The 23436-nt window shown below is 37.9% G+C and overlaps 1 protein-coding gene across 5 annotated transcripts in view; it reads left to right on the top strand.

Moving 5' to 3' along the window:
* The window catches only part of UBE2E2 (ubiquitin conjugating enzyme E2 E2), a 399100-nt gene that overhangs the window by 8685 nt on the left and 366979 nt on the right, over positions 1-23436 (top strand). For all 5 annotated transcript variants that reach the window (XM_040480077.1, XM_040480078.1, XM_040480075.1 and 2 more), the window contains exon 3: positions 6494-6544. In XM_040480077.1, coding sequence (XP_040336011.1) covers positions 6494-6544 — 51 coding nt within the window. The remainder of the gene's footprint in view (positions 1-6493; positions 6545-23436) is intronic.

The following is a 23436-nucleotide window of genomic DNA, read 5'->3' as shown; positions in this document are numbered from 1 at the left end:
AAGCATTTATTTGCCATCTAGTAAGGTCTCATACAGTGGTGCTGTCATTTATAGACTTTGTGCCACTTAAAGTCTTGTAGATGTTTTTTAAGTTCATTTGATAAACTTTAGGAAAATGAGATCTATGTTAACCTTTGAGGACATAATACTATTGTTGAACTAGAAATACTCAGATGCTGTGATTATGTGTATTTTATGTAACTCAAGAAAAGTACTTTGTACATAAGTGCTCAATTGCATGAAATGTGCTGTAACTGAAGAACTAATACTTTTGTGTAGAAACGTGTTTTTAAAAAAAAAAATCTCAGTTTTTAAGGTATTATGGAAGAGTGACGTAGAATATAGGAATCATTTAAGTGGACACTTTATTTAAACAATGGTATAAGTTAATTTCATCTATTTTGAGGTAAGAGGAAGATTATAGTTACATATTTGATCAGTTTTTGCTTCTTGGCAAGAATTTGTTTCTTAAAAAATTGATGTGCTTTTATCTTGATAATGTCTATATCACTTTGTTATATTTGCAAGTATGTAGTTGGACTATGTCTAGCAGTGACACATTTTGATGATTTTATTTGATTGACTAGTCAGTTCAATAAAACAGTTATTTTGAGCTCGTCATTGAATTGACTGTACTGCTTTCAAGTGTTGACACATCTGTAACTGTGAATTTTAAATCACATTTATTCCAAATTAACTTTGTTTAGAGTAGACATTGTGATTTTACTGGACATACTGCTATTTGGTTTTAGACTCTAAATTTTTGTTAGGTTGAAGGGTGGATTCCAGTGTGTTCCAGCGTAAACGTTTATTATAGTTTTCTACATTAGAATGAATTAGTACTCTTTATAGATAATCTTTTATAATTACTTCATCTTCTTGATTCTAAATGTACACATAAAAACTTTTTAATGTTTCTGAAATCAGGATGCATTGTGCAAAAGTATTTATTGAGGATATCTTAAAAATCACGGATATATAGTTTATATCACCATTCAGAATTAAACTTTAGGCTTATTATGTGCATTGACTCTGTCTTTTCTAGGTTAATTCAGAGACTACTTTGAAATTTAAAAAAATTTAGTGATTAATTGAGTGGTGTTTTTCTTGATAATAATTTCATTTTCAAAGGTTTTGACCAGTTGATTCAGTTGGTTAGGGAGTTCTCAGGTGGCCAAGGAATACAGTCCATTTAAGAATATAGAAAGGCATTGGGGCGCCTGGGTGGCGCAGTCGGTTAAGCGTCCGACTTCAGCCAGGTCACCATCTCGCGGTCTGTGAGTTCGAGCCCCGCGTCGGGCTCTGGGCTGATGGCTCAGAGCCTGGAGCCTGTTTCCGATTCTGTGTCTCCCTCTCTCTCTGCCCCTCCCCCGTTCATGCTCTGTCTCTCTCTGTCCCAAAAAAATAAATAAACGTTAAAAAAAAAAATTAAAAAAAAAAAAGAATATAGAAAGGCATTTTGGTGGCACACTTTTTTCTTTTTAAATAACTGTTAAGAAAATACCTTTGTGAATTCCCATGTCCAAATATTCATGCTCTACTTGGACCTGAGTGAGTTCCTGAATCGTCTTTGTCTTAATGTTTTTAAAAAAATTTCTTAATGTTTATTTTATTTTTGAGACACACACACACACACACACACACACACACACACACACACACACCCCATAGCGGGGGAGGGGCAGAGAGAGAGAGAGGAAGACACAGAATCCAGAACAGGTTCCAGACTCTGAGCTGTGAGCACACAGCCCTATGCCGGGCTCCAGCTGGCAAACTGCGAGATCATGACCTGAGCCAAAGTAGGCGCTTAACCAACTGAGCCGCCCAGGTGCCCCCTTTTTAATGTTTGTTTATTTGTTTTTGAGAGAGAGAGCACAAGCTGGGGAGGGGCAGAGAGAGAGAGGGAGACACAGAATCCAAAGTAGGCTCTAGGCTCTGAGCTGTCAGCACAGAGCCCAGTGAGGGGCTCAAACCCATGTGAGATCATGACTTGAGCTGAAGTTGGATGCTTAACTAACTGACTGAACCACCCAGGTGCCCCCCCTGAATTTTCTTTAACCTGAAATATGTGTGTTTGAAATATGTCAGTACACATGTACTGCTTCATTTTTTCTGAGCCATTAAACCAATATGTTGATGTTAAAACGCATGCTTCATACCTTCTTTTAAATCAAAAGGGACAGTGTAAGCATAAGCATATCTATGATTTTGGTACCATATTCTTCAATTAAGTCTAAATGAATCCTGATTGTTGTTTCTTTTCCCCTCCCCTCACTCCATTCTTTTTAGCGAATGACAGTCACATGCAGTAACTCTTACCATTCTTGGAACAGTTAAGGTATTAGGTGAAGTCTTTCAAACTGAAATTTAGTTTGTATTTTGCTTCTGACTTGTCTCCATAACTATGTGCATTTGCTGACTTAAGTATCTTAATAACCAAAGAAGTGGCACTGCTAGATGGAAATTGGGAATTTAGGCAATTGTCTAGTTGATTTATATATAAAGAAATAATTTTGTCTTCAACGTTTTGATAAGAGAGAGGTTATTTATTTGTTTGACTTAGCAAGATAATTGCCTCTCACCTTACCAGTGTACAATAACTAGCCTTAGTTTCCTTATCTTTTAAATGGGAAATGATAAAACAGTAATGCTTAGAGAATTTTGTGAGATTTATTTAATTCACTTTTAATAGACTAAGATCATCATGTGAAAGGTACACTGTAAGTGTGAATTATTGATACTTTTTCATTTTTCCTCACCCTAAGGGACAGTGCCTGAAATAGCTACCTTTCTTACCCCACATGTCAAGACTGCGAAACTTAATACATACCATGATCACAGCTTTTGAGATAGAATTGAATTGCTGTCATTGAAAGCAGCAGGACATCTTGCAACTGTTTAAATAGCAATTCTTAGTATAATCTTTTCTGTCAAGAAAAGCAATGAATATATTGTCAAGAGAAATATATTCATTCTTAGGTGTGGCACAAAATGTATTTTAATATATTGACTCACTGCTTAGAGTTGTCAAGTTTATCAATAAATTGCTTTTTGTATTGAATAATTAGATCTGGAATTATAGACATCCAGAGGTGTTCAAGTTCCATTATTTGACAGAAAATTATGATTTATCAGCTTTTTTTTTTCAACATTTATTTATTTTTGGGACAGAGAGAGACAGAGCATGAACAGGCGAGGGGCAGAGAGAGAGGGAGACACAGAATCGGAAACAGGCTCCAGGCTCTGAGCCATCAGCCCAGAGCCCGACGCGGGGCTCGAACTCACGGACCGCGAGATCGTGACCTGGCTGAAGTCGGACGCTTAACCGACTGCGCAACCCAGGCGCCCCTGATTTATCAGCTTTTTAAAAATTTACTTAGAAAGAGAACACACACAAGTGTTGGGGGCGGCAGGGGAGGACAGAGAGAGAGCAGAGAATCTCAAGCAGGTTCCGCATTATCAGTGTAGGGCCGAACAAAGGGCTCAGTCTCACAAACCGTGAGATCATGACCTGAACGGAAATCAAGAGTCGGATGCTTAACCTATGGAGCCATCCAGGTGCCCCTGATTTATCAATTTTTTAAATGAAAAGGGACAGTGTAAGCATAAAGTAAGATGAGTTATTTGAAAATCCCAAAGAAATTCTTTTATGTCAAAAAGTTTACATTGACAGTTTAAGCTCACTCTTGAATGCCTATTCTTTTGGTCCTCTTGGTTTAAAAACAATTTGTGTAAGTTATTCATGTTTCTGCTAACTAAGTAGTACAGAGACCTATTTAATGGAAAGCAACAATTTTCTGTCCAAATACCTTCCTATCCCAGTTGTCTTGAAGTAGACTCTCTCTCTCTTAGCCATCTCTGGTTTTAGTCCTTCTATTGGTTTTTCTGCATAAATCTAAATTATATACAGTATTTTCACCTATTTGTTGAATAATTTTTTTGAAGTTTATGTATTTTGAGAGAGAGCTTGGGAGGGGCAGAGAGAGGGAGGGAGAGAGAGAATCCCAAGTGGGCCCCACACTCTCAGCACAGAGCCTGATGCAGGGCTTGAACTCACAAGCTGTGAGATCATGACCTGAGGCGAAATCAAGAGTCTATTGCTTAACTGGCTGAGCCACCCAGGGCCCTGATCTATGCTTTTCTTACCTAGGTGTTTTTCTTCTGGAATTTCTGGTTGTCTCCCCTCCTCTTAATAATGTGTCTTTATTATATTCTTTTTTAAAAATGCTTATTTATTTTGAGAGAGAGGGCGAGAGAGGGCATGCATGCAGGAGCAAGGGAGAGGCAGAATGAGAGAGAGGGAGAAAGAGAGAATCCCAGGCAGGCTCCTCATTGCCAGTGCAGAGCCCCAAACAGGGCCCAATCCCATGACCATAAGATCATGATTTGAGCTGAAATCAAGGATGCTTAACTGACTGAGCCACCGCGGCGCCCCAGTCTTTATTATATTTTTACACACTCTGCAGCACCTTCTTGGCCATCTCCACCTGTTTAATTTACACTTGTCTGCTTTGTCTTCCAAAAATATACTGAAACTTCTCATCTCCTTTTCTTTGCTGTTTATTCCTTTTTGCACTTTCTGTATTTTGCCTCCCTGCCCTTTCCTGCCTGCCCCAAGTGGAGTCCTGAAGGGATAGGAGGTGGATGTGTGTGTGCTTAGTTTACTGTCCTTAACCTGGACTTATTAGTTGTCAAGTGCCTGTTGTATGCATTTGTGTGAGATCCATAAAGAGTGTTCCTCTATATCAGATCTTTGAGATTTCTCATTTAATTATAGATTGTATATACTTTATATGTATGTGAACACATCATAGAAACCGTATCAGAAGGAATCATATGTTTTAAAGATAAAACTGATCATGAAGTTAACCTCTTCATTTTTTAGGGTGGAAAATAAACCTCTTCATTTTATAGGATAGAAAGCTGAGGCTCAGAGAGAGAGAAAGAAAGAGAATGCAGGTGTGAATAGTCTTTTTACTGAATAACTCTCAATTAATGGCATAGCAGAATTAAAATGAAAGTGTTTTGGCTTTGAACTTATAAGTCTTTCTCAACTTCATAATGCCTCCCCAACCTTGAATCACATGGCTTAGAAAAGTGAAAATTATGTTAGTAACATGCAATTCCTTTAGGAAATTGATGCCAGTCCTCTCAGAGGAGTCACGTCTATTTCTGTATTTTCATTTGTTGCCTTGAAAAAGACATGAAATGAAATTGAGAGTAAATGTTTTCAGATTCTTATTTTTTAGGGTACTTTAGTAACTATCATCCATTTACTATCACAATAATTACCAGATAACAGGCATCCAGTTAGCAAATCTCATGTTTAAAAACCAAAGCTAAGGACAAGAAATGGTTTTGAGAATTTTTTTTGTATCTTGGTTTAACGAAGCCTCTCTTTAATAATGGTATTTAAGAGAAGAATGCTAGTTAAGATATTGCTAAGTATAGTCTTCTAAAATGTTGTAGCACTGTTAGCCTTTGTATATGTATATGAGGAATTAGATGCAGTTAAAAGTCAAAGTTGAAAAATTTTAAGTATAGTCTTCTAAAACGTTGTAGCACTGTTAGCCTTTGTATATGTATATAAGGAATTAGATGCAGTTAAAAGTCAAAGTTGAAAAATAACACATGGGAAAAGCAGGTTTTAAAAAAAGTTCTTTTTGCATGAATCTCGTGCAATGACATTAAGACGGTTATCTGCATATTATTAGGATAGTCCATGCAGAAGGAATAATGTCAAACTGGAAAGCCTCTACCTGCTCCAACCTAGAGGCTTAGGGAGGAATACCATTTATATTAAAAACAATTTTTGTAACATTTATTCATTTTTGAGAGAGAGAGAAAAAAAGCATGAGTGGGGGAGGGGCAAAGGAAGCGAGAGACAGAATCTGAAGCGGGGTCCAGGCTCTGAGCTGTCAGCACAGAGCCCGACGTGGAGCCCGAACTCATGGACCGCAAGATCATGACCTGAGCCGAAGTTGGACGCTTAACCAACTGAGCCACCCAGGTGCCCCCATTTGTATTTTGATAGCAGTTTCACATGTTGAAATGAGATCCTGATAATTCTTTATCAGTGGTTTGGATCATTCAGAAGTCTTAATTAATAATCATCTTTCCATCTTATTTGGGGAGGTTCTTGTACAGATCAGAAGTTGGAATGATCCATAAATAATGTGAGAAAGGTTTCCAATTTAAACTAGAAATTTTGGTTAGTGTTATCGGTGGTTCAGTGACATTTTAATTAAAATCAGTGTTGTTTCTGTAGGCTACATGTACTGATCATGGCCAGTCTTTTTACCTTTTGTAGGTGCATTGCCAAAATCATGGTAGAAGTTACTACTTGAATGTTATTGCATATGATGATTTATACAGTATTAGTGTTTCAAAATAAAAACACACAAATGGGAAGTGTTAGTGTAAAAGTATAACACTTTAATGAACTGTTAAGAGTGTGAAGACATTTTAACATAACTTTGTCTCTTTTTTAAAGAATTCAGAAGGAACTCGCAGAGATTACGTTGGACCCTCCTCCCAACTGTAGGTAAGTACTTATGGATTTTTATTTGTGTCTTTTGCACAAGGTATAATTGAATTGTTTGATGTGCACCTGTTGTTATAGTCTGATTAATTAGTAACATATCATTGTGGTTTGGACTTAAATGACTGTGGAAGATGGTTCTTGTTTCTGTGCTGAAATGGCATACTTATCAAGTCTATTGTAGAGGAATGGTGGAGTTGCCAAACATACAGCAATGCGGTGACAATAAGATAATGAAATTATAGAGTAACAAAGAGTTATCTTTTAGTGGGTGAGGTGATGGGGCCTTAAATGATTTCTTTAACGATAGAATAATAGTGTGGCTAAAGTATTTGCTATTTGATAATTCACTTGTTACCTTGTTGGAAATTGATTTTTAAAAGTGCTGGAACATTAAACAGTGTTTCTTCATGGTTTACATTATTTCTTAAATCATTGGCCGTGGAATGGGTGTAGAAGTAAGAATGGGTGATTTGAGGCAGTGATATTAAATTGAACATGTTCTCTCCTTTATGACTACTTTTTTCAATTTTCTGGTCAGAGTTTACTTATAAGAAGTAAAAGTGCTTGCCTGGAAATGATTAGTGTTATACAGGTACATAGAGGAAGAGGAGAAAAACTCTTAACGTTGTACTGTATCTTGGATCTGGTGGAATAGTTAGAAGACGGCTGTTTGACTATTTTAAACATTTCTTTGTTTTGATGTGAGGTTGGTGTTGGAACTAGGCCAACATGGAGTTTTTGTAGTTTAAATTGGTAGTCTTGTGGATTGAAGGTGAGACAGCAGATCACAGGAAAGTGTTGCCAATACTGAATGCAGGTAGAATTTATTGTTTGGTGCAATTTCTGATTTCACTGATCTTATTTTTTTGTGGAAGCAAAGATAGTAACTCTGTGTATTAATGAAAGTGAAAACTTTGCAGATGGCTATTTGATAGTTGGCTAGTTGACAAGTGTTTTGTGTAGAAACATTTCTAATAAGGCCTTTTATGTTTGTGGTGAATCTAATGTGGTTCTTTACATGAGAGTCATATACCGTGTATGTACTCACAATAATATTCAAAGACTGTTTTATTCAAATAGACCAAATATTTCTGTTAGGTAAAAACCGTTTAACACTAAGACTTTTTGTCTCACTTAACGACTGTGTTACATCAGAGATTTTTTCAGATGGCAGACCATTGTTTAGGCTTTGCTGGCCAATTCATGGAAATGGAATGATTTGTGGAAAATTCCGGTTTGAATGAAATCTAAAATCTCTTGTTTCTTATGACACTATTCATTTTAATGGTTTGAATCTTTAAAAAAATTTTTTTAATGTTTATTTATTTTTGAGAGAGAAAGAGCACAAGCGGGGGGGAGGGGCAGAGAGAGAGGGAGACATAGAATCCCAGCTATCAACACAGAGCCTGACATGGGGCTCAAACCCATGAACCAGGAGATCATGACCTGAGCCGAAGTTGGGCGCTTAGCTAACTGAGCCACCCAGGTGCTCCAGTTTGAATGATTTTAAAAAACTAAATTATTTTGCCACATGTATGACTTTTGTAACCTTCTTACAACTAAATTGGTAAAAATATGAACTTAATTTATATACTTATTTGCTTAACTTTTGAAAACAGTTGGCAAAATAAACTACTTTGTTTTAATGAGCTTGTTTTTTTTTTATTTTTATTAAAAAAAATTTTTTTTTAATGTTTATTTATTTTTGAGACAGAGACAGAGCATGAACAGGGGAGGGGCAGAGAGAGAGGGAGACACAGAATTTGAAACGGGCTCCAGGCTCTGAGCTCTCAGCACAGAGTCCGACGCGGGGCTCGAACTCATGGACGGTGGGATCGTGACCTGAGCCGAAGTTGGACGCTTAACCGACTGAGCCACCCGGGAGCCCCTTAATGAGCTTAAGGATCATTTTTAATAAATGAAATCTACATAAAATATCACGTGATGGCTAGACTGTTACTTTAAGATATGTTATTTTCCAGTACATTTGCCTAATTTAGTTTTGATTTATTACAGATAATAATTTAGATTTGATTAAACCAATATGTTGTAAACATGCAGGAAAACATGCATCAAGTGTGAGAAAAGGAATTACATATTGATGATTATTTAAATAAACTAAATCACAATTCTATTTAAAAAAGAAAGTTTAGGAGGAGAGGGAAGATGGCGGCGTAGGAGGACGCTGGGCTCACCGCGAGTCCTGCTGATCACTTAGATTCCACCTACACCTGCCTAAATAACCCAGAAAACCGCCAGAGGATTAGCAGAACGGAGTCGCCGGAGCCAAGCGCAGACGAGAGGCCCACGGATGAGGGTAGGAAGGGCGGTGAGGCGGTGCGCGCTCCACGGACTGGCGGGAGGGAGCCGGGGCGGAGGGGCGGCTTGCCGGCCAAGCAGAGCCCCCGAGTCTGGCTTGCAAAAAGCGGAGGGGCCTGACGGACTGTGTTCCGACAGCAAGCGCGACTTAGCGTCTGGGAGGTCATAGGTTAACAGCTCTGCTCAGAAAGCGGGAAGGCTGGAGGACAAAGGGAAGGAGAGCTGCTGAGCCCCCGGACGACAGAGCTCAGTTTGGTGGGGAACAAAGGCGCTCGCCAGCGCCATCTCCCCCGCCCATCCCCCAGCCAAAATCCCAAAGAGAACCAGTTCCCGCCAGGGAACTTGCTCGCTCCACGCAAACACCCAACTCTGCGCTTCTGCGGAGCCAAACCTCCAGCAGTGGATCTGACTCCCTCCTGCTGCCACAGGGCCCCTCCTGAAGTGGATCACCTAAGGGGAAGCAAGCTAAGCCTGCCCCCTCCTGCCCCTGTGCACCTTGCCTACCCACCCCAGCTAAGACGCCAGATCCCCAGCATCACAAGCCTGGCAGTGTGCAAGTAGCCCAGACAGGCCACCCCACCCCCCCCCACAGTGAATCCCGCCCCTAGGAGAGGGGAAGAGAAGGCACACACCAGTCTGACTGTGGCCCCAGCAGTGGGCTGGGGGCAGACATCAGGTCTGACTGCGGCTCCGCCCACCAACTCCAGTTATACACCACAGCACAGGGGAAGTGCCCTGCAGGTCCTCACCACGCCAGGGACTATCCAAAATGACCAAGCGGAAAAATTCCCCTCAGAAGAATCTCCAGGAAATAACAACAGCTAATGACCTGATCAAAAAGGATTTAAATAATATAACAGAAAGTGAATTTAGAATAATAGTCATAAAATTAATCGCTGGGCTTGAAAACAGTATAGCTGACAGCAGAGAATCTCTTGCTACAGAGATCAAGGGACTAAGGAACAGTCACGAGGAGCTGAAAAACGCTTTAAACGAAATGCATAACAAAATGGAAACCATCACAGCTCGGATTGAAGAGGCAGAGGAGAGAATAGGTGAACTAGAAGATAAAGTTATGGAAAAAGAGGAAGCTGAGAAAAAGAGAAAAAAATCCAGGAGTATGAGGGGAAAATTAGAGAACTAAGTGATACACTAAAAAGAAATAATCTACGCATAATTGGTATCCCAGAGGAGGAAGAGAGAGGGAAAGGTGCTGAAGGGGTACTTGAAGAAATTATAGCTGAGAACTTCCCTGAAGTGGGGAAGGAAAAAGGCATTGAAATCCAAGAGGCACAGAGAACTCCCTTCAGACGTAACTTGAATCGATCTTCTGCACGACATATCATAGTGAAACTGGCAAAATACAAGGATAAAGAGAAAATTCTGAAAGCAGCAAGGGGTAAACGTGCCCTCACATATAAAGGGAGACCTATAAGACTCGTGACTGATCTCTCTTTTGAAACTTGGCATGCCAGAAAGAATTGGCACGAGATTTTCAGTGTGCTAGACAGAAAAAATATGCAGCCGAGAATCCTTTATCCAGCAAGCCTGTCATTTAGAATAGAAGGAGAGATAAAGGTCTTCCCAAACAAACAAAAACTGAAGGAATTTGTCACCACTAAACCAGCCCTACAAGAGATCCTAAGGGGGACCCTGTGAGACAAAGTACCAGAGACATCACTACAAGCATAAAACATACAGACATCACAATGACTCTAAACCCATATCTTTCTATAATAACACTGAATGTAAATGGATTAAATGCGCCAACCAAAAGACATAGGGTATCAGAATGGATAAAAAAACAAGACCCATCTATTTGCTGTCTACAAGAGACTCATTTTAGACCTGAGGACACCTTTAGATTGAGAGTGAGGGGATGGAGAACTATTTATTATGCTACTGGAAGCCAAAAGAAAGCTGGAGTAGCCATACTTATATCAGACAAACTAGACTTTCAATTAAAGGCTGTAACAAGAGATGAAGAAGGACATTATATAATAGTGACAGGGTCTATCCATCAGGAAGAGCTAACAATTATAAATGTCTATGCGCCGAATACCGGAGCGCCCAAATATATAAAACAATTACTCATAAACATAAGCAACCTTATTGATAAGAATGTGGTCATTGCAGGGGACTTTAACACCCCACTTACAGAAATGGATAGATCATCTAGACGCACGGTCAATAAAGAAACAAGGGCCCTGAATGAGACATTGGATCAGATGGACTTGACAGATATATTTAGAACTCTGCATCCCAAAGCAACAATATACTTTCTTCTCGAGTGCACATGGAACATTCTCCAAGATAGATCATATACTGGGTCACAAAACAGCCCTTCATAAGTTTACAAGAATTGAAATCATACCATGCATACTTTCAGACCACATTGCTATGAAGCTTGAAATCAACCACAGAAAAAAGTCTGGAAAACCTCCAAAAGCATGGAGGTTAAAGAACACCCTACTAACGAATGAGTGGGTCAACCAGGCAATTCGAGAAGAAATTTAAAAATATATGGAAACAAACGAAAATGAAAATACAACAATCCAAACGCTTTCGGACACAGCGAAGGCAGTCCTGAGAGGAAAATACATTGCAATCCAGGCCTATCTCAAGAAACAAGAAAAATCCCAAATACAAAATCTAACAGCACACCTAAAGGAACTAGAAGCAGAACAGCAAAGGCAGCCTAAACCCAGCAGAAGAAGAGAAATAATAAAGATCAGAGCAGAAATAAACAATATAGAATCTAAAAAAACTGTAGAGCAGATCAACGAAACCAAGAGTTGGTTTTTTGAAAAAATAAACAAAATTGACAAACCTCTAGCCAGGCTTCTCAAAAAGAAAAGGGAGATGACCCAAATAGATAAAATCATGAATGAAAATGGAATTATTACAACCAATCCCTCAGAGATGCAAACAATTATCAGGGAATACTATGAAAAATTATATGGCAACAAATTGGACAACCTGGAAGAAATGGACAAATTCCTGAACGCCCACACTCTTCCAAAACTCAATCAGGAGGAAATAGAAAGCTTGAACAGACCCATAACCAGCGAAGAAATTGAATCGGTTATCAAAAATCTCCCAACAAATAAGAGTCCAGGACCAGATGGCTTCCCAGGGGAGTTCTACCAGACGTTTAAAGCAGAGATAATACCTATCCTTCTCAAGCTATTCCAAGAAATAGAAAGGGAAGGAAAACTTCCAGACTCATTCTATGAAGCCAGTATTACGTTGATTCCTAAACCAGACAGAGACCCAGTAAAAAAAGAGAACTACAGGCCAATATCCCTGATGAATATGGATGCCAAAATTCTCAATAAGATACTAGCAAATCGAATTCAACGGCATATAAAAAGAATTATTCACCATGATCAAGTGGGATTCATTCCTGGGATGCAGGGCTGGTTCAACATTCGCAAATCAATCAACGTGATACATCACATTAACAAAAAAAAAGAGAAAAACCATATGATCCTGTCAATCGATGCAGAAAAGGCCTTTGACAAAATCCAGCACCCTTTCTTAATAAAAACCCTTGAGAAAGTCGGAATAGAAGGAACATACTTAAAGATCATAAAAGCCATTTATGAAAAGCCCACAGCTAACATCATCCTCAACGGGGAAAAACTGAGAGCTTTTTCCCTGAGATCAGGAACACGACAGGGATGCCCACTCTCACCGCTGTTGTTCAACATAGTGCTGGAAGTTCTAGCATCAGCAATCAGACAACAAAAGGAAATCAAAGGCATCCAAATTGGCAAAGATGAAGTCAAGCTTTCGCTTTTTGCAGATGACATGATATTATACATGGAAAATCTGATAGACTCCACCAAAAGTCTGCTAGAACTGATACATGAATTCAGCAAAGTTGCAGGATAGAAAATCAATGTACAGAAATCAGTTGCATTCTTATACACTAACAATGAAGCAACAGAAAGACAAATAAAGAAACTGATCCCATTCACAATTGCACCAAGAAGCATAAAATATCTAGGAATAAATGTAACCAAAGATGTAAAGGATCTGTATGCTGAAAACTATAGAAAGCTTATGAAGGTAATTGAAGAAGATTTAAAGAAATGGAAAGACATTCCCTGCTCATGGATTGGAAGAATAAATATTGTCAAAATGTCAATACTACCCAAAGCTATCTACACATTCAATGCAATCCCAATCAAAATTGCACCAGCATTCTTCTCGAAACTAGAACAAGCAATCCTAAAATTCATATGGAACCACAAAAGGCCCCGAATAGCCAAAGGAATTTTGAAGAAGAAGACCAAAGCAGGAGGCATCACAATCCCAGACTTTAGCCTCTATTACAAAGCTGTCATCATCAAGACAGCATGGTATTGGCACCAAAACAGACACATAGACCAATGGAATAGAATAGAAACCCCAGAACTAGACCCACAAACGTATGGCCAACTCATCTTTGACAAAGCAGGAAAGAACATCCAATGGAAAAAAGACAGTCTCTTTAGCAAATGGTGCTGGGAGAACTGGACAGCAACATGCAGAAGGTTGAAACTAGACCACTTTCTCACACCATTCACAAAAATAAACTCAAAATGGATAAAGGACCTGAATGTGAGACAGGAAACCATCAAAACCTTAGAGGAGAAAGCAGGAAAAGACCTCTCTGACCTCAGCCGTAGCAATCTCTTACTCGACACATCCCCAAAGGCAAGGGAATTAAAAGCAAAAGTGAATTACTGGGACCTTATGAAGATCAAAAGCTTCTGCACAGCAAAGGAAACAACCAACAAAACTAAAAGGCAACCAACGGAATGGGAAAAGATATTTGCAAATGACATATCGGACAAAGGGCTAGTATCCAAAATCTATAAAGAGCTCACCAAACTCCACACCCGAAAAGCAAATAACCCAGTGAAGAAATGGGCAGAAAACATGAATAGACACTTCTCTAAAGAAGACATCCGGATGGCCAACAGGCACATGAAAAGATGCTCAGCGTCGCTCCTTATCAGGGAAATACAAATCAAAACCACACTCAGATATCACCTCACGCCAGTCAGAGTGGCCAAAATGAACAAATCAGGAGACTATAGATGCTGGAGAGGATGTGGAGAAACGGGAACCCTCTTGCACTGTTGGTGGGAATGCAAATTGGTGCAGCTGCTCTGGAAAGCAGTGTGGAGGTTCCTCAGAAAATTAAAAATAGACCTACCCTATGACCCAGCAATAGCACTGCTAGGAATTTATCCAAGGGACACAGGAGTACTGATGCACAGGGGCACTTGTACCCCAATGTTCATAGCAGCACTCTCAGCAATAGCCAAATTATGGAAAGAGCCTAAATGTCCATCAACTGATGAATGGATAAAGAAACTGTGGTTTATATACACAATGGAATACTACGTGGCAATGAGAAAAAATGAAATCTGGCCTTTTGTAGCAACGTGGATGGAACTGGAGAGTGTGATGCTAAGTGAAATAAGCCATACAGAGAAAGACAGATACCATATGGTTTCACTCTTATGTGGATCCTGAGAAACTTAACAGGAACCCATGGGGGAGGGGAAGGAAAAAAAAAAAAAAAGAGGTTAGAGTGGGAGAGAGCCAAAGCATAAGAGACTGTTGAGAACTGAGAACAAACTAAGGGTTGATGGGGGGTGGGAGGGAGGAGAGGGTGGGTGATGGGTATTGAGGAGGGCACCTTTTGGGATGAGCACTGGGTGTTGTATGGAAACCAATTTGACAATAAATTTCATATATAAATAAAAAAAATAAATAAATAAATAAAAAAGAAAGTATAATGTCATCTGAAATTTGGAGATTAACTTTTTCACTGAGCCATAGTTAATGATATCATTACTAGTTATGTAAACTCTTTATAAAATCATTTTAAATTGTGGATGTCACACACAATAAGCCCTTCAGACAGTTTTAGCAAAGATACCTACTTTGTTGCGTTTTTTTCCAGTTTTATTGAGATATAATTGACATGGAACGTTGTAGAAAGATATAATTGACATAGAACATTGGAGAAAGATGCCTACTTTGGTTAAACTGCTTGCTTATGGGAATTTGCAAGGAAATTGATTTAATGGTATGAAGATTGGATAGCTAGCAAGTTTGCTTTAGAAGCCAGGTCTGTGATTCTGTAGCTTTGGCTCCTTTTCTTGATCCCTGAATGGCTGATTGGACTGGATCAGGCAGAGATGAAGATCATAGTTACCTTCACATATGTTGTGCTCCCTTTGCAGGCAAAGATCCTCCATGCTGTGGCTGATTGGGAAGTGGTGATTAGTTCTACGTGCCCTGTGTACTTGTGCTACTTAATATAGATGTCATTGTGATCGTTAAGTGGATTACTGTGGCCTTTGGATTGTTTGGTGTCAAATATTTGATTGTGGTTTATAGTAAATCTCTCCATCTATATTTCAGTGAGAATGTGGTTACTATCTTAAGAAAGTGAAGTTAGACCATAATTTTAGTTTGGCTTTTTTTGGCACAAAGTTAACAGTGCTTTTGTGGTTGATTTTTAAAAGTTCTGTGCTGCCTGTATTTGTGCCCTAATGACTAAATAATTAATTTACAGAGATATTCTAAATTAAAGCTATATGCCTACTAGAAGGAGTCAAAATCATATTCCTCTAGTACTCTTTTTGTGTATTATCTTTACTAGCACTCAGGCCTCTTAAAATCCTGCCTTTTGTTTGGTTGCCTTTTGGGTAATTGTTAGCTCACTATCACAGGTAAAGATTATGTATGAGGGAACATCTGTGAGTGTGCCTGTTTAGGCAGTCAGAACGGAGAAAGTATTTTATCTGTTATTAGTGGTCTCAGTCAGGGTGGCTGACTGTGTGTTACATTTCACTTCGAGTGTGGTTTACCCTTATTTTCTGGAGCCTTATTAAACTAGTACAGCCCAGTTATATCTATTTGTCAAGTTAGAGATGGCACCTCTGAATTTTGGTGCATCTCTTATGTTATGTCCATTTTAGCATTTCTTGGAATTATTTTGCAGGAACTAGCATGTGTTAAAGTACTCTGAGTCTGTCATGTAGACAACGTTGGGAATATAAAGTCTCTCTGAATTCTATCATTCAGTGTAGATAGATATGTTTGTGTAAGGCATTTTTAGAGGAACTACTGTGGTATTGTTTAATTTTTCTTTTCAGGTTTTGAATGAGTCTAGATATTTTAAAAGTATCCACAAAATACTTTGATAATAAGTTGAATTATTTCTTTTTATAAGAAATACATACCTGTACATCTTTCAATTTTCTATTCACTTCTGTTGTCTTTACGGTAAAAATGCATTAATACAGTTTTTCTTTTTTTTTTTTTTAATTTTTTTTTCAACGTTTATTTATTTTTGGGACAGAGAGAGACAGAGCATGAATGGGGGAGGGGCAGAGAGAGAGGGAGACACAGAATCCGAAACAGGCTCCAGGCTCTGAGCCATCAGCCCAGAGCCTGACGCGGGGCTCGAACTCACGGACCGCGAGATCGTGACCTGGTTGAAGTCGGACGCTTAACCGACTGCGCCACCCAGGCGCCCCAATACAGTTTTTCTTAAAGCTTGATTCAATTAAGTACCTTTGGGTGTTTTTTCTATTATAGCATAAGAGTTAATGTTTAAAAACAAAACCTTATGATACAACTAAGAAAAAAGTTTCTGTTTATAAAATCGTGGGGTCTGTAGGGCCATAGGCATAGAAAATTACACCTAGTTTGGGTGAAGTTTGGTTATATATTTAGAATATTTCCCGTAAGTAGTACAGTGTATTTTGTTTGGCTTCAGTTCTTATGATGGATAACATAATTGACCCATGACATTTGCAAGGGTTCTATCCTAGTGCCTCTGCAGATCCACAAGTGTTTTCATATTGCCAGCTGAATTGGAGGTATTGGACTAGAATTGCTCACTACCTCAGTGCCTTGTTCAATAGCTTAGCTGGATGGAGCCACTAAAATTCATGCAGTATCCTTACGGAGCTCTGATAGGTAGAATTGCCGCCCTTTGTAAATGACTACATGTTGTGACTATCCTGATTCTTCACAAATTGTCAAAAGCACAGCTCTTGAATCTGTAAATGTGCTAATACATTTCATTTCTATTACTTGATGCTAGTGGGAAACTGGGAGCTAACTAGAAAAGTCTCCAAGTTAAAACTTTTTCACTCAAAGGGTAACTTGTTCTTCTGTATTGTAGAGAAACTAAATTCAAATTCTGTCATTATCTGATACTGCCCAAGTTTGTATTTGCTTTATGAGAATGGAAATGATAGAGATCCTTAACTACTTTTTGAAAGTAGAGACTATGGTAAAAGGATTCATTTGGATTTTGATTTTTGATTTAGTAATTGAACAAGTAAAAGGAGGAAATACTAAAAAAAAAAGTGGATGTAGTTCAGTTATACTACGAGTTTTCACTTTTTATTGCTATATTTCAATGATCTACTCATTGGACACAGCCTCTGCTTTACTTAAAAAAAAAAAACAAACAACTAATGGCTTCATTGAGATGTCATTTAAAGTGTAAAATTCAGTGGCTTTTACTATATTCACACAGTTGTGTAACCATCACAATCAATTTTACAACATTTTGATCACCCCCAGAGGATACACCAAACCTTTTAGCAGTCACTCCTTCCCCATTTCCTCCCAACTCTCCAACCTCGAGCCCTAGGTTATCAGTCTCTTCTGTTTCTTATAGATTTGCCTGTTCTGGACATTTTGTATTATTGGAATCAGACAGAATGATCTTTTATGACTGGCTTCTTTCATGAAGCATAGTGTTTTCAGGGTTCATCCTTGTTGTAGTGTGCATCAGTGCTTCATCTTTTTGTCTCTGAATAATATTCCATTGTGTGAATATACTACATTTTAGTTTATTTTTTATTTTTGTTTTCATTAAAAAAAATTTTTTTAATGTTTGTTTTTGAGAGAGAGAGAGAGCGAGTGAGCGAGTGGGGTAAGGGCAGAGAGAGAGGGAGACACAGAACACGAAGCGAACTCCATGCTCTGAGCTGTCAGCACAGAGCCCAATGCGGGGCTAGAACCCATGAACCGTGAGATCATGACCTGAGCCGAAGTTGGACGCTTAATGGACCGAGCCACCCAGGTGCCCCTATACTGCATTTTATTTATCCATTCATCAGTTGATATGCGTTGGGGTTGTTTCCACTTTTTGACTTTTAGGAATACTGCTGTAAATATTCGTGTACAGGATTTTGTGTAGACATTTGTTTTGATATTTTTGGGTTTATACCTTCCTAGGTAGAATTGTTGAGTTATAGAGTAACTATATTTAACCTTTTGGGGAATTGGTAGACTGTATTACAAATGCTGCACCATTTGCCTTCCTACCAGCAGTGTTTGAGAGTTGTAGTTTCTGTTCAACCTTGGCAGTTATTCTTGTCTATCTTTTTGATAATAACCATCTTAGGTATAAGTGGTATATCATTGTGGTTTTGATTTGCATTATCTTGATGGGTATAGTGACGATGATCATCTATTCAAATCTTTTGCCCATTTTGGGGCGCCTGGGTGGCGCAGTCGGTTAAGCGTCCGACTTCAGCCAGGTCACGATCTCGTGGTCTGTGAGTTCGAGCCCCGCGTCAGGCTCTGGGCTGATGGCTCAGAGCCTGGATCCTGTTTCCGATTCTGTGTCTCCCTCTCTCTCTGCCCCTCCCCCGTTCATGCTCTGTCTCTCTCTGTCCCAAAAATAAATAAACGTTGAAAAAAAAAATTAAAAAAAAAAAATCTTTTGCCCATTTTAAAATTCAGTTGCATGTCTTATTGTTAAGTTGTAAGTGTTCTTTTATTTATTTTGGGTTCAAGGGCCATTTAAGATATATGATGTGCAAATATTTTTTCCTGTGGATAGTTTTTTTACTTCCTTGATGGTGATCTTTGAGGCACAAAAGTTTTAAATTTTGATGTAGTCTAATTTACCTACCTTTTCTTTTCATTGTTTGTATGTTTGGTGTCACTTCTGCCATTGCCTAATCCAGTACTACAGAAGTGTACACTTTTATTTTTCTTCTCAGGGTTTTTTAGTTTTAGCTTTAATATTTTGATTCTGATCCATTTTGTATATGGTGTGAGGTAAAGGTCCACATTTATTTTGTGTGTGTGTGCATCCCCAATTGTGTCAGCACCATTTGCTGAAAAGACTGTTGAATTGTTTTCACATCTTTGTTGAAAAATCAATGAATCATAAATATGAAGGCTTATTTCTGAACTCTAATTTTTTTTCCATTGATCTATGTGTGTCTCCTTATGCCGTTGCCACATAGTCTTTCTTTCCTGTTTATTGACAGAGTCTTGATTACTGTAGCTTTGTAGTAAGTTTTGGGTCAGAAACTGTAGGTTTTCTAATTGATTTACTTTTCATTGTCTTCACTCATTAGTTTAAGGTGTTCCCACTATAGGACAGGCCATGACTGGACATAAATCCAACCACTGTGTCATGAGAGCCATTTAATAGAGGAAAATGTATTTTCCAGATCATAGTAAGTGAGGCAGTATGTAGAGAAAAATGTGTACATCTGGATTAATATTTTTCAAAACTATATCACAGAATAGGAAGGCATTGAAATAGAAATTGGGAATAGTTTTTATATAGGAGTGAACTCTGGAAAGAGCTACCAGTGCAAAAGCTAATTATTGTCCCTAATTGTTTTCCTTTTCTGGTTATTGTGGTAATATTTATGTGGCATTTTTAGCTTTTCAAGGATTTTCATATATGGTTTTCATTTAATCTTTTCAATTACTCTGTGAGACTCCTGGGATTGAGTAACTTGCTCAGAGTTACTTGTTGATTTGGATTTAAACCCAAGTTTTCTACTCTTTCATCTTTTATTATTTTACATGTGTGACTAGATAGAAAAATACATTTAAAATTACATTTATGGCTAGCCGTTTGTGGTTCAGTAAAGAAAAAAAAAATCAACATGTAGGGCATTCCAGAATATCATTTGTACTATGTTTGATTTATATTTCTGAATTCCATAAGACATTTTTTTGCCAGAACATTTTGAAAAGTAATTTTTTTTGAGTATAGTCATTTTCTACTACACTCCCTTGTGTGTGTGTTTGTGGGTATGTTGTTAGTGTTCTTATTACTGGCACTTGTTGAAGTAAAGAATTTCTTTACATTTGACAGTTCTTGCCTCAGTGTTTGCATATGTCTACACTTTTAATGTCAAATTGGTTTTTCTTGGTTACTCATCCTAATACTAGGTCACTTGCTGCTACCATTCATTTTAGTATTTATTGAGGGCTTAATGTTAGATCTGTGTTAGGGCAATTGTAGGCTACAATAACGTACACTATCCAGGCTTAGTTCCTAATCCTAAAATCTGGTTGTAACTAATTGAGAGATGAGACATACAGATGCTTGGAGAACCAAGACTAGAAGAATGATGATACTGTTGGAAGAAACTGCCAATATTTGTGGCTTCTGTAAATCTTAAAATTGATAATGCTTTCCTCTTTACTTTGGTTGCCCAGAAACTAATACCTTATTTACTGATTGACATGAGTAGTTAACTGTTTTTTGTGTAGAAACCTCAACTCAGATTATATTTTATTTTCTTACTCTTTCCCTCCAACTATTTTTGAAGCTCCATCTCTTCATTTTGTACTTTTATACTACATAAAATTTTTAAGCCACATCACAGTCTTTTTGGAGTGAGGCTGATTATTAATAAATAAACACTACGAATAATGAAAAGTGATGTAAATGTGTATTGGTTAGCAGAAGACTGAAATGCCTTTTTGAGGAGTCATTAACATGACAAAATTTAAATATACATTGAGAGCCTGTGTTATATAGGATACTGAATTATTCATATCTCTCCTTTCTTTGGTACAGATAATTGAGGAATATTTTTTATTCACTCACTGTGAGTTCTTGACTCCATTGCTGCAGTGTTCAGTGGCTTTGCATAGACTTTACAAAGACAAAAGTCTTTACTATTTGAGATGCATTAAATGGTTAGAACAGCTAAAGAATTGTTTGGAATAGCACCTATGGTTGGATAGCTGTCGAGTTGGAGTACGTGTACAACATGACAGAAGGATAAAGCACGGTCTTCTGTTCCATTGGCATTGAGAGTTTCAACCTTGTTTATGTTTTCATTTCTGTGCCGCCTTTTATAATTTTGAAGGTGTGCTCCTTCCTTACTGCTAAAAGTATATATATGGTTTCTTTTTTGTCTTTTTGTCTTGAGGCTGACTTTTTACCTGGGGCACAGCCAACATAGAGCCTTAAGGGGCTGTTACTTCAGTTAGGAAACTTCAGGTGTAATTGTTTGCTATCATGTACCTTTACTTCAGAACTGTGCTTGGGGAAGACATAGCCATTTCCATAAAATCACCAGAAATTTTTTTACTTTCTTATTTCAAAATGTTAATTTTTAAAATATCTGCCTTTAAAATTTTTTTAATGTTTATTTCATAATAAAGAAAAATATTGAATGAGTAAGTGAACTTAGTGCCCAATACTTGGAGTCTTTGATTTTTTTTTTTTTTAATTCTTTGCAGTTCTAAGAGCAGTACAAGAATGTGTCTGAAAAAATGTGTTAAATAATCACACTGGGATTGTATTTTGTAATAGTAACAGAACATTTTATCACTTATTTTGCCCAGTTTTAAGCTGGTTATTATTTCAGATTTATTACCTAAGCACTTTAGATAGAAAGTGTCATATTACCTTCTAACATGTGATTATTTTAATTTGCATTGCTGTTTTATCTTTTTTAAATATGAAATTTATTGTCAAATTGGTTTCCATACAACACCCAACAGGTGCCCTCCTCAATGCCCATCACCCACTTTCCCCTCCCTCTCACCCCCCCATCAACCCTCAGTTTATTCTGTTTTTAAGAGTCTCATGGTTTGCCTCCTTCCCTCTCTGTAACTTTTTTTTTTTTTTTTGCCCCTTCCCCTCCCCCATGGTCTTCTGTTAAGTTTCTCAGGATCGACATAAGAGTGAAAAAATATGGTATCTGTCTTTCTCTGTATGACTTATTTCACTTAGCATAACACTCTCCAGTTCCATCCATGTTGCTACAAAAGGCCATATTTCATTCTTTCTCATTGCCAAGTAGTATTTCATTGTATATATAAACCACAACTTTTTTATCCATTCATCAGTTGATGGACATTTAGGCTCTTTCCATAATGCTTTATCTTTTAAGATGTCTTGAAAACTGTATTCTTTCTTTTTAAATGTTTATTTATTTATTTTGAGAGCAAGAAAGAGAGAGCACACACAAGCAGGGGAGGGGCAGAGAGAGAGACAGAGACAGAGACAGAGAGAGAATCCCAAGCTGTCTCTGTGTGAGGCTTGAACTCACGACCTGTGAGATCATGACCTGAGCCAAAATCAAGAGTTGGACGCTTAACCAACCACCCAGGCGGCCCTGAAAACTGCATTTTTTAGCATATCCAAAGCATTTCTTTACAGTGATTATTACATTCATTGACTTAAATATCTTTTATCAATTAAGTGTTATTACAAATAGTAAGTAAAACAGTTTTGTTGGTACATATTGAGACCAATGGAAATTTTCATTTTTAAATTTATGTTGTCCAAGTGTGATTTTTTTCACTGTTTTTTGTAAATGTTCATTTAAAGTTTTTTATTAGAATGTCTGCGTACTTTAGAGACTTACCTGGGATGCCTTTAAAAGTATATCTAAATCTACATTTGTGTAGAAGCAGCACCTTATGCCAAAATGTATAATAGAATTAGGCAAAGCTGTAAGCTCAAGTTCATTTTCTGTTCCAGTACATGGAGTGTAGAGACTCTTTCTCCTCTGACCTATGTGGAAGATAAAGCCTAGTAATAATGTGAAATGACCAAAAGGAGAGGCATAGTCCTCATACCAGGGCTAAGGTTTCTACCTTGCCACCTCTTGTTCCTTCCACCTAGAATCTAGCACGTGCCCCTTCTACACCCACTGTTGTTAGTTCTCCTGATGCTTCATGTTACAACCAAAGAGAATGCTCTCTTTAATTTCTGTGTTTCAAACCCTAGCATTTAATTGATGTTCAGTGTGCCTATGTATGAATAAATACAATTAATTTTACTAGGGAGCTGACAACTCTTGAATGCTTCCTAGTGTTTGAGGCCATGTGGGGAGTGTTTACCAGCATTATCTCTTTTCATCTTCATGACTAACCTTGAAGTAGATGCTAGTTTTAGACAGTGTTTTATAGATGGGAAGGTAAGCTTAGAGAGATTAAGTAACTTGCCCAAGGTCACATAACAAGTAAGTCACAGAACTAGGATTTCATCTTTGGTGTTTCTGACTTTAGAGGCCAAGTGTTTTGAGACTTTCCTATGCAGATCTTCCATTTGCAAAATAGATACAAATGAATCTGTCCAGAACAGCACTGCCCCAGTAGAACTTTTTGCTATGATTAAACTGTTCTGTAGCCATATATGGCTATTTAGTACTTGAAAGGTGGCTAATCTCAGTAAATGAACTCCTAATTTTACTTAATTTAAAGTTAGATAGCCATATGTGATTAGCACCGACTGTATTACGCAGTGCAGATCTAGAAAA

Source organism: Herpailurus yagouaroundi, unplaced genomic scaffold (genome assembly GCF_014898765.1).
Source record: "Herpailurus yagouaroundi ecotype Mexico unplaced genomic scaffold, PumYag 159, whole genome shotgun sequence".
In the NCBI taxonomy this organism is placed as follows: Eukaryota; Metazoa; Chordata; class Mammalia; order Carnivora; family Felidae; genus Herpailurus; species Herpailurus yagouaroundi.
This window is presented reverse-complemented; position numbering and strand designations above follow the sequence as displayed.